Source organism: Phaethon lepturus, unplaced genomic scaffold (assembly GCF_000687285.1).
Source record: "Phaethon lepturus isolate BGI_N335 unplaced genomic scaffold, ASM68728v1 Scaffold51041, whole genome shotgun sequence".
Lineage (NCBI taxonomy): Eukaryota > Metazoa > Chordata > Aves > Phaethontiformes > Phaethontidae > Phaethon > Phaethon lepturus.
This window is the reverse complement of record NW_010520859.1, coordinates 1,969-14,120: the sequence shown is the minus strand read 5'-3', so window position 1 is coordinate 14,120 and position 12,152 is coordinate 1,969. Positions and strand designations below refer to the sequence as shown.

Genomic DNA, 12,152 nt, shown 5'->3' with positions numbered 1-12,152 from the left:
CCGCTGCGCGCCCGGCTGCAGTCCTGCCGCGGAACAGCGGTCCACGGGCGTAACCCTCGTCACGGCAGAAATTCCCACCGGTGGAGACGAGGGCAGAACCGCAGTAAAATAACCTGCCCGCCCGCTCCGGCGACGCGAGCGTGTCGCATAAGCGCAGCACAGCATTAGATTTGTTCGCTTGCCCTTCACAGCTTGCCACGGCGTGTGTTTGCATGTGTGTTTTCCAGTAATTGCATGGGGAGGAATTTCAAGGTGTGTGTCTGTCGCTGAATTCAACATTATGCAATTTTGTCTTTAGCAAAACTAATACGATATGCAAGAAATGTGCCCAAAACGTGAAGCAGTTTGGAACGGTGAGTAGGCTCTTAGTTCTAAGTATTGAAGTTAAGTTCATTCCCGTTTTAAATTAAAAAAAAACAAAAACTTCTCTTGCAACTTAACTTCTTTCTTTTTTTGAGGGGAAGAAAAAAAAAGATTACCTTTCAGAAAGGTGGTGACAATTACTGGCAGCTCTTGATTTCCTTTGTGGCTTACGGTTTCTTTTTCCAAATTGAAATCCGCTCTGTAGCTTAATAGTTAGGAATAACTGCAATATAGCTATTTGTAGCAAAATCAATGCTATTTCACTTTATGCACGTAAAGTTATTCTTCACACATTCTCATAAAACGCACGCTTGATGGCAGAAAGACCGTTAGCTCTCTGTGTTTTTAATGAGTGGTAAATGTGAAAATCTAATAATACCGCATACTTCTTATTATGTAAGTCTTAAAAATTTTAAATGCATGTTTAATCTTGTTAAGCTACTAAGTAGAAAAGATTTTATGAGTATTACCTGTATTCATGTTGCTTTGCATTTTCTCATGTTGAATTTCAGCTTCAGTTCTGTTAGAAAAATTTTTTGTAACACATGAATACAAACATTGTATCTGAGTGCCCTGCAGTTACAAGTTTATGGAAGGTATCAAGATAATCTTGTGGTGAAACAGAAGTGCTTAACATCTATGTACTAGACATAAACCACATTAGATGAAATTCAGATTATTTGAGAAATGTAACAGCTGTTGGTACGTAGTCAGGCTTTTGTGAATGTAAATGCAAACTGAACAAAGAACATTCTTTCAAAAACTTAAAATGTAGCAAAATGATGTGCAAGACAGATCCACCATTGTTTTTTATTAGTAGGTCCTCAAAAAACAGAACTGCAGCGAAGATAATCAGCCACTTCTAACCTGTGAAAACTGACAACAATTTTATTTCCCAGCAGTGTATTATTCTAGTTGAGTCCATGATATCAAAATTGATAACCTGACCTGATGGTATTTGAAGTTGTTTGGGTCTTTTTGGTTTTGTTTTTTAAGTTTCCTGAAGAATTGCAGGGATGAGGATACTAATCTTGGAGCTGTACAATTATCAAATCCCTGAATAGTGCAAGGGAGAGGGATGTTTTCAGAAACTTCCAGTCTAAAAAATTACTAAATTACTCTTCTTTTTAAAGTTTTTAAAGTAATTTCTTTAGTAATGTAGTAAAACAGAGAAAATGTCATCATATTTAAAAAAAATAAAAAGAGAGGCAGGAATAGAGGTAAGCAATCATGTTGTATGTGTTTCTTTCATTGAGTACATACCTGGATTTTCATGGAAAGTCCACACTCTTTTGGACCATAGAAGGAGCATCATTTTAAGGGAAAAGTTTGGTACTGAAGATAGAAATGATAGGAAAAAGGTTCTTTAAGATAGGTTATATGAAGCCCTAGTAGTTTAAAAGCATCACTGTTTGAAATGTTTGAAAAGGTATTTCAATACCTTTGTTCGTTATGGAAACTGTAAAAGTATTAACTTAGTTCAACTTAACCTATTTTTCAGCCCAAGCCTTGTCAGTATTGTAACATCATTGCAGCATTTATTGGCACAAAATGTCAGCGTTGCACCAACTCGGAGAAGAAGTATGGCCCACCTCAGACATGTGAACAGTGCAAACAGCAGTGTGCTTTTGATCGAAAAGAGGAGGGAAGAAGGAAGGTAGGCTTTGTTCCATGGCTGTAATGGCTTAGGGTGACAACAGACGATGTTCCTCCTTCATAAGAGAAAGATTAACAGGACTGTGTCTTAAGTTCACTAACGTTAGATTAAAGTTGCTGTGCTGTGCTTTACAAGATTTGAATTAAATTTTGCAACTTGCAATTGTTACGTTAGCTACTGAGCTAACTTACTTAATTAAATCCCTTTTTAAAAATAAGCTCAAGCATAAGCTGACAGTCGTAGCTGGGGAACAGAGGTACAGTTCCTGGTACATTGATTTTTTTTTTATTTTATTTTATTTTAAAAATTTTTCAATTTCTGTTTTCCCCATCTGTTGGATCTTATGTATGTCCATAACTTGAATCTGTCACTTTATCCCTTCTGATTTGCCTGCCTTGCCTTAAAGTACAGCACCAGAGAGGTAGACTGCTCTGAGTGGCCCTTTGTGTTCTGTTTTCTTAAATAGCTTTGGTGAGTGCCACTTTCTCATTCCAGAAGGTGCTGAGGAAATGACCTAAAAAGCCTCTTGCCTGAACCCAAGAATAGTGCTGTTTTTACAGAAGAATTTACTTGGTACAAGTAACATGTTGGCTGGACATCTTCATTCTGCCTGGAATACAATGGGTTGAGAGAGGGTACATGGTGTCTAAACTAAAAATGATTTGTCTCTTTAAAAAGTTATTGTCACTTCTGTGATATAGAGCAAGTCCAATATTTGCTAAGACCGCTTTCTAGCGTAACTTTAAATGACAAAAAGAAATGGAATAAGATTCACTTTACTGAAAGGTTGGAGATACAGTAGTGCTGTTTCATACCAAAGACACGTCTGGATTTTTCCCAAAGATTACAGATGAAGTGAAACAAAGTTTTTCTAACAAACATGAAGTACATCTTTTTAGTGCAAGTATACTTGGAAAAAAAAACGTGCTATGAATTATTTTCCAAAAGGTTGATGGAAAGTTGTTGTGTTGGCTTTGCACACTGTCCTACAAGAGAGTGCTACAGAAGACAAAAGAACAGAGGAAGAGCCTAGGATCTTCACATTCTAACTCCTCATCCTCATCTCTTACTGAGAAAGACCAGCATCATTCAAAACACCACCACCATCACCACCACCATCATCGTCACAGCAGCAGTCATCATAAGTAAGTATTTAAAAAATTAAAGTGGTTGGTACCTCTTCCTCTTCTGTGTTCTGTTAGTACTGAGATCAAATCAAAGGAAATAAGAAATGCTGTTTAAAATATGGCATCAAAAGCAGTAGCAGAATGTGGTTCTTCCACGGTCTGTCAAAATCCTTGTATTCTTACAGTTTGGGTGAAGCAAGGTCAGCAAAAAGCAGAAATTCTTGGTGATCATCAAACTAGTTGATGTTGAAACTGGTCTACAAAATAAACTCCCAGAATGGCTACAGAGCAAGTTACTTTGGGATAAACTTGAATTTGTCTTTCTAAGCAGTAACTGCTGTGCAATAACTGCTATTTTACATGCATTTACTGTGAGTTAAAAGGTGTGTATTAGCAATGAGCATGGAACAGCTACTTTGCTCAGAATCCTCACCCTAACTTACTTCATCCTGACTCATTTGTGTGCACATACTTGCAGTTAAATGGAGAAGCAGAAGAAAAAGTGTGGGATCACTCTCAGTCTAGGTCCAGTTTGTAACTCTGCTAGTTTTTATACTCAGATCCTGCTGGAATAGGTGGTTTGTGAGTGACTGTCCTACAGACACAGGAAAATAACACTGTCAGTTCAGTTACTGGCACTCTGATAACATTTCCCACAGTTTTGTCCCATGTTCTGCAAGTTTCTCAGCATGTCGTCTTTGGCAGTGGGATAAGCAGCGTACCAACTTTTACATACATACTAGTTTATCTAGTTGTAAATCCTGGGACTGATCTGTTTTTTACGCTAGTGTAATAGAAGTCCTAATTCTTCTTTTCATTGGTCGGCTTATGGCAGGGTAACTTTAGAATTGCTTACTTTATTTTTATTTTTGTATCGGTTAGTGCTGCAATAGTAGTGACCCTGGTCCCCCACACACAAACGCTTTCATTCTGAGCTTTGCTTTTCCAGTGCTTATAATTTTCCGTATTGACTGAAACTTGCCTAAGTGTGACTTAAAGATAGAAGAAAAATAAGCTGGAATGGTGCTGGGAATGAGGAGAATACTCTATATGTATTTTCAGTTAAAAAAAAAAAAAAAGATTGGGGATTTTTTAGGAATTTGGAGAAGAAAATTATTGTCATGCAGAGAGTTACTGTACTGTTCCTGTTCCCTCAAATCTCTGCTGAAAATCAGGTTACAACAAGCTAAATCTAATTTAATGCATGTGACAGAGTTATAGTAAGGATTAAATTTTAAAAAGTTAGCTCTCTATTACAGAATAGAGCTTGTAATATACTCAAGAGTTATAAAAGTAAGCATATCTCTGTACAGATCACAGTGTTCCTGGTTTGGCACCTTTTTTCTACAGGCTGCTCTGGGTCCATTGCTTCTAGTCCAATAAATATGATTATTCTTCCCTATCCATGTCAGTTACTGTTAAGATGAGACAATGAGGTAGAAATACAGATTCACTGAACTACTTCATTCAGTGCAATCTTCTACATGCTACCATTCCTTTAGCAATGGTGTTTATTAGTTGCTTTTGAAATTATCGAAAACAAATCTTTAGACCTGAGAAACAGTTACTTTCAGGGATCCAAAACTTAGCTTTGCTCTTATGCCATCACATAAGCACCACTTTAGCCAATGTTCATATTGCAGTATGGGAATCCTAGGAATGCACTTTTAAACCAGCTTGCTGAGCACAAGATTAGCAATATAAAGTTCACAAAAACTGGGAGATACCAGAAAAAAGGTTATAATGTCAGTCTTGAAGTCTACCCCTTGTGTCTTACGATAGTGTAAACATTTAGCTAAGAACTATTTCTATAGCATCCTGACGTAGTAAAGAGTGATCACAAATATGACATAATACAGCTGTCCAACTGGAAGTTCATAACTGGTAATTTTTTTTTTTAAAAAAAGGGGGTATGGTTTTTCTCTAGTACAGATACCATTCACATAAACTTAGAAATAATGGCATGTTTGGTCAGTTACCAAATACATTTCCCGTATTTCAGAATCGGCAGTCTGAGTCCAGAACAAGATCAGGGACTATGGAAACAGAGGTAAATATGATATTATTTATTAATTTCCTTTTAATTTATCTTCCGGTTTTCATTTAAAGGACTACTTTTTTTTTTTCTTTTTTTTTCTTCCCCTCTCCTTTTGCCTTTCTGGCTACTCTCTAGCATTCCAGCTAGGAGCATGAGTTAGTTATTTTACATGTACCAAATGGTGATATTAGAGAGTTATACAGTATGAGGCTTTAGGTTTACATTTTGTTTGATTTCAGCCATAAATCCTCTGCAGCTATTCAGAATGAAACTCCAAAGAAAAAACCCAAACTGGAATCCAAGCCATCAAATGGAGATAGGTAAAGTTATATTTTTGTAAAGCTGAGCCATTTCAACCAAACAGAACACTGATTTGTGGCCAGTTGCGTCTTTTTTTTTTTTTTTTTTTGTCTAAAGAATGAGGGAGGTGAAACTATTGCCCAGACAGACAGATTATTGGGTGGCATCTGAGTGCTGTCAGTCGACTTTATTAGTAGAAAACTGGCACTGTGTTCCTGCTTTTAAGCTGTTTGGGGCAAAACTAAATAAAGCTTATGTATGAGGCAACAGTTACCAATGAAACAGTATTCCCTAACATTGGTGTTTTGTCAGTTAGATGCAGGGTCGAACCTGCTGCTTTAAGCTGACCTAGTATCTAGAGAAGTCTTTTGGACCTTAATGTGTGAGACTGAATCTTTATTCTGTCTCTGGCCAAACAGCTGGAGTAAAAGTAGAAGTGGTTGCTTCAGTCAAAAGGTATTTGTCCCCCTCAAAGCTAATATTTAATTATATTTCTGCAGGTGTATGTAATGTGTGCCATTAGTAAGGTAATTTGCCAGTTGCATCCATTTCTGTCAGGTACATACTTTTTTTTTTTTTTGCATTAGTCCTTAAGGATGTTTGTGGAATTATTAATTATCCAATTTGATCTTTAAAAAAAGTTACTGTTTTTTCTTATTGATGTTGCAAGTAACTATTGTTTTTTATTTTTAGTAGCTCTATAAATCAGTCAGCAGACAGTGGAGGAACTGACAACTTTGTCCTCATAAGTCAGCTGAAAGAAGAAGTAATGTCACTTAAACGTCTTCTGCAGCAAAGAGATCAGACTATTTTAGAAAAAGATAAAAAGGTAAAAGTTGCATCTGCTTACTAAGAGCTTTATCATTTTGTTTTCTATTTTGTATACTCCTAACAATGTCAAAACACTGAGATAAAACAAAAATTGGTTACAATCTTTTTATATAGCAAGATACATAGCAATCAAATCTTGCCATTTAAAGGACAAGTTTGGGACTTTAGTGTCCTGAATATGTATTTTGTCTCTAAGACAAAGATGAATCCAGCTTACCTCACTTCAGCCATCTAGAAGCTAGCCATCTGGTTCACTGTTACTTGGGCTGCGTGCCACAGGTGATGGATAAAATGCCAGACAGTGGTTTGTATGTTTACATATTCTAAACTGAGTCACAGCAAAGATCTCGGATACTTCCATAGGCCGATGGGCACACAAGGTAACAGGAGGGTTACGAGTAGTAACCATTCTGAGTTTAGCATAGTTTTTGTTTAGTTTTAAGCTAAAGCAACTATAGCCATAACTAATGAGTTGGTATCCAAATTTACATGTACAGTGTATGAAAATTAAGTGTTTTGATTTTAAATACTGGTAGCATATGTGTAGTGTAGGTTATCAAGTCTTTTTCACTATCAAGCGACTAGAAGAAAAGCTTGGATTAGCTGCCTGGCAGCCAACAAAAGTTAAGCAGTATAGTCAGGCCCAAATGGCTACAATGAAACTCATACAAGAGATTCACCCTTCAAACAACATAATGACTAAGGAGAAGAGAGAAATAACTACAAATATGTACTTTGCTCTGCCTTTATTAGAGCTTATTTCTCTGCCATCTGATTAACTAGATGCTTTTAAGACAGTGTCTCTAACAGTGTCTCTAGAATGTCTGTTCAGGATTGAGTAGGTTATAGAACTGTATTAAAAATAAATTTATTGTATTTTCAAGTAATATTTTGATTATAGATGCATGGTGGCCTATTAAAACATTGATGGTTAAGAAAGGCTCATTGACTCTGAAAGGCAAATGCTTCCACTTTTAAACCATGGTTCAGTATCTTCATTTCTACATTTCAATGTGTTGTGAAATGGATATTGAACCTTTTTTCGTTTATGTCACTCATTATAATATACCTAGTGTTGGAAGTACTTGCTATTTCAAATCTTTAAGTGCTTAATGTGAAAGAGCTGAACAGTCTGTCATGGGTTCTCTTTAGGTATTTTCTTCAAAGGACTGATGTTAAGGCCCTGATCTCTCTCTTACAAAGCCAGTAGAAGATCATGAGTCAGTAGGAAAGTCACTTTTTTTTTACATTTGATCTGTCGGGCAAAGCTAACAAAAGGGTTAGGTAAGGAAATGTCAGCTACTTCTGCGTCACCACTGCAGTAACTTGTTTGTGCTGTTTCCATAGGGAGAGCGTCTAGTGATTTTAATATCCCCACTGCTAAAACTATCTATTTGACCTCAGAGTTCTGTGAACTTAAGTACTCTTTTGGGCATTAATTACTCACTTTCAGAATGTCACTTAGTTTCTTCAGCTGCTGGGGGTGGGGAGAAGAGCTGAACACATCATACACTGTTTGCATAGCTGAAAAAGTTACAACAAATGAATGCCCTGCAGATGTTTTTTGACTGTGAGATGTACTAGGATTAAAGCCTGAGCCAGACCTATGGGAGATTCCTGCTAAGATCTTGTCCCAAGATTTGTGTAGGGACAGCATTTGAACAGTTTGGAGTGCTCCAAGAGAAAAACTTCTGAAATATATAACGTATGGCAACAAAAACAACTTGGTACACCAGCTTTACAGACAATCCTCATTCATCATTTTTTGTTATGAGTCAAGATCTCAGTCACCTCATTACCAGTACTGCTTATTGCAGTACTAACCTTGGTTTGATTTCTGGACAAAATGTTAAAGAGATACCAAGACACTACTATGGGGCCCTGAAACTTGATCAGGAGGAAGGGACCACAATTTGCTGAATGTTCACTGGTAGTGTGTTTGCTCATCTAGTTGTATACTTTACTATGGTGCAATACTACCACTAGGGTTTTTTTAATATTTAGTTTGTGGTATGTGGTTTTGTACTAGATCCCCTGGAATTTACAACAGCTGTAAGTACATACCTTGAGCAGCAGTCTGTGTACAGTGAGGTATATATCCGTGTATCAAGATACCAGCACTTTATTTAGGACCATGTGATTGACAGTTCTTTTGAATACCATCTTTTACTACATGTGATTTGACACATAATAAGGTTGGTAATAGCAGTCTTGGTGGTCACTTCAGGAATGTATGCTGTGGTTTGTTATAGCGGGTGTCTTTGCTAGCAGAGATAAATTTCCTGATAAATCCAAATTGACCAGAGAGGTTCAAAATAGCCAGGTAAATCTGGGATGCTTTAAGGAACTAAACTTTTTAAATAAGTCGTTCCTGAAACTTCTGGGTCCGTATACAACAAACTGTTAATAGTTCACCCAGCTGCACATGCTTCCAGAAGTGTTCAGCTGCTTGGATAGAAGCACATATCACAATTTAGAAACACCTGCCTTAGTGTGTGTCATCTGGATCTCTGCCTGTCTCAGCAGAGAGCCAGTGGCAGCAATACTACACTCAGAATTAAGTTGTAAGATAAGTCCTTTTAATTACACATCTCTAATAACACAGTTTAATTCACTGTTGTTGTGGAAAGCAGTGAAACTCTGGAATGTATACTTCCGTTTAGGACAAATTGTAGCATGAAAGAGCACAAAGGAATCCTTTCTGTTGTCTCTGGAAGATTTTTCATATGCTACCATACCATACAACTGAAGATTGTGCTAAGTATCTCAGCGCTGAAAGAACAGCTAAGATTATAAATCTTGTATTTGAAATTTTTTTTGTTGAGGATTAACCTTCTTTATACCAAATCCTGAGCAAACAATATGGTTATATGAGTACAGTTGTTTTCTTCATATAAAATAGACATGCTTCTCAAGTTACTTCTCAAGTGCTGATCTGTCAATACTACGATAGTAAATAAATATACTGTCTTCTGAGATTCCTGAAGCTTCCATAAAGATTTCACAGATTAATTAGAACATGTATACTGTAGCAGTCCAAGGAATCTTCATAGAATTTGTGTTTTCAGTTGACAGAACTGAAGGCAGACTTCCAGTATCAGGAGTCTAACTTGAGGACAAAGATGAACAGTATGGAGAAAGCTCACAAGGAAACTGTGGAACAGTTGCAGGTGAGTTAATTGCTTATCCGTACTTGAGGACTGCTTCAGATGGATTTATGTGTTCAGGCTGTTCACTCACAGCAATGAAATAGCACAGAGTTCTTGAATGGTCATTACCACGTTTAACTTCTCAAGCATGGTACAGCAGTTCAGTCAACAGACAATCTCACTGTAAGAATTGCTTTCTGATTTTAAGAGATGAAGGCTTACCTCACATGCTTTCTCAAAGGTTATGTTATTTTTTTATCTGTTCTCTGATATTTTATCAGTTGTCAGTGTGCTATGGATCTGATTTAACAGCTCAGCATAACACAACTGACAGTTAAATGTCTCTTGTTAAAGCATATATCTACTTTATCAGGAGTAAAGCCTGAATTAGTTGCCTTATAAATCACAGGCTGAACAGATACTCAGTGCAATACGTCAGATACTGAATTTTTCAATGCAGGAAATGTGTTTACCTTTTCTGTTAAAGATAGAATATGCATATCAAAAAGCATATACAAATCTTTGAAAATTGATCATTATCTTCTTTGAATATTCTCAGCATGTACATTTTCAGAATTTATTTCATAAATGCAATGGGAAATGGGTGCATGCCACTACTATCTGAGACATTTCAGTAATTCATAAAACTTTTTTTATCTGTATTGCAGGCCAAAAACAGAGAACTGCTCAAACAGGTTGCAGCATTGTCAAAGGGTAAAAAGTTCGATAAAAGTGGGAGTATACTAACATCTCCTTGAGGAACTGGTTATTCATGGGGTTTGCTACTCAATGTAAATTTGAGTAATTCTGTGAAGCCCTTAAAATCCTGTGTAGTGGAAAAAATATTTTTGCACACCAGATTAGTTGGCATGTTTCCTACACGTTTTTATAATTAATATGCAGCTTTTTTTAGTTACTGTTCAGATGAAATACTTCAACTGGCTTGAAGAGTGTTTTTATTTTTTTGATATTGGAAACTTTTTGCCAGCAATAGTATTAAACAATTGCATAGAGAACATAGCAGTGCTCTCTCTAAAAGGACAACATGCAATAACACACTAGGTGTACTTTTTACAAAGCAGCAACTGAGTCTTTTAAACTACACTGATGTCAGCCAAAAGTTTATGAACCTGCAGTGACACTGAACACTGGTTTCTGGCAACTGTTCTTTTACTTTGTATCAAAATATAAATTTAGAATGGAAATCATGGTGCTCTCAAGTGAAACTAAAAAAAGGCATATATGTATGTGTAAATACAACTGTAACGGTTATATTCTTAGTTATAACAAGTAAGTGTTTTACATTCTTGTGATAGGGATTTACCGAAAGATTATCTATTGTACAGTAACAGAGGCAGTGTGGTTTTTGTAAGATTTACTGTAGATTTTTCTTGCAAGTGCCTTTCTCCAACTGTTTATTTATAGGAATGTTGGTATTTTGTACATAAGGTTTTTATGTTTTAAAATCATGTTTAATAAATGTTTTATGTAAATATAAATGTGTGTACAGAGGAATCTGAACAAAGATCAAAGTGGCTAGTGCAGTGCTTGAAGCAGCATTAAGAGCTAGCTAGTTGATGGACAGTGAGTATTGGCTTTAGATAACCTTTGTAGCTTGTGTCTGTGAGGTGTAGAATTTTGTTAGTGCTGCTCATGCCAAACACTTCCTGAACAAAAAACAAAATGTTTTTTGCCACACTGGAGTTTAGTGGTTTGTTTATATATTTTTTTCCCATTTGGCACAGTGCTTATTTTAATTCCATAGCAGACATTACACTCCCAGTGTTACACATCCTTAATTAGTGAAATACACTCAAAGTTTTAAAAATAATTATTCCCCATTGTCTGATTTTAATGTACTTAGTTGTAACTTACGGTAATTATTCTTAATGAATTGCAAGGTTCTCGTCCCCCAGTAAAGATACACAATGAGTAGCCAAAACTAATGGTCTAATTAATTTCATTAATTAAGGGAGTGGATGTCATGTCAGAGAGTGGATTGTTTTAATGTTTTGGGTAGATTTTGATTCTAAATTACATCAGTTTAAGTTTAAGCTCTGCTCCTAATGGACATTAGCCATATTCAGAAATTTCTGTTAAATATAGTGTACCCCAAGGTGTCTGTTCAGGAAAGTGAGTTACGAACCAGCATAAAGTGAAGTAGATTTACGTAAGTAAAGGTTTAGTTCAGCTCTGGGTACTGACTGGTAACAGGGTAGCTGCTTATATTTCAGTAAACTGAATTGTGTAGAATAAGCTACACACTTTTTAGTTAAAGAACTAAAATCTAAAGTTCCTTGGCTGTCCACCCATGTACTGAACTATGAATGCCTTTTCAGTAGTTCAAACAAGTTCCAGCAGTGACAGACTACTGAATAATTTGAAAAAAATCAAGCTATCTTGTTTCATATGGTATACGCCTATTTTTTATACCCTAAAAGCGACTTTATATGTTTATAAATTCTCTTTAAACTTGCTAAACTAGGGTGGAGAATGCTGCTATCCTTTGGGGATGTTATTTTTTTTAATATACAACTTTATGACTTTCATCAATTCAGAGTTAGTATTTTGATACTGTTTTTTTTACAGTTGAATGGTGACCAATGTTTGGTGAAGTTGGTTTTAAAACACAGAAATGCATAGCAAATTGAAATGTTTGAATTAACATTTCTTAATAATATCTGTTC

The 12,152-nt window shown here is 36.1% G+C and overlaps 1 protein-coding gene across 1 annotated transcript; it reads left to right on the top strand.

Moving 5' to 3' along the window:
* Positions 1 to 298: 298 nt before the first annotated feature.
* On the top strand, positions 299 to 10,958 carry FAM76B (family with sequence similarity 76, member B; the record flags this gene model as incomplete). The annotated part of the gene is made up of 8 exons (XM_010297515.1): positions 299 to 353; positions 1,865 to 2,020; positions 2,969 to 3,165; positions 5,150 to 5,197; positions 5,425 to 5,505; positions 6,179 to 6,314; positions 9,385 to 9,486; positions 10,134 to 10,958. Coding segments are annotated over 8 exons (865 nt in total), but the record flags the coding sequence as incomplete, so codon positions are not given.
* Between the last annotated feature and the right edge of the window lie 1,194 nt (positions 10,959 to 12,152).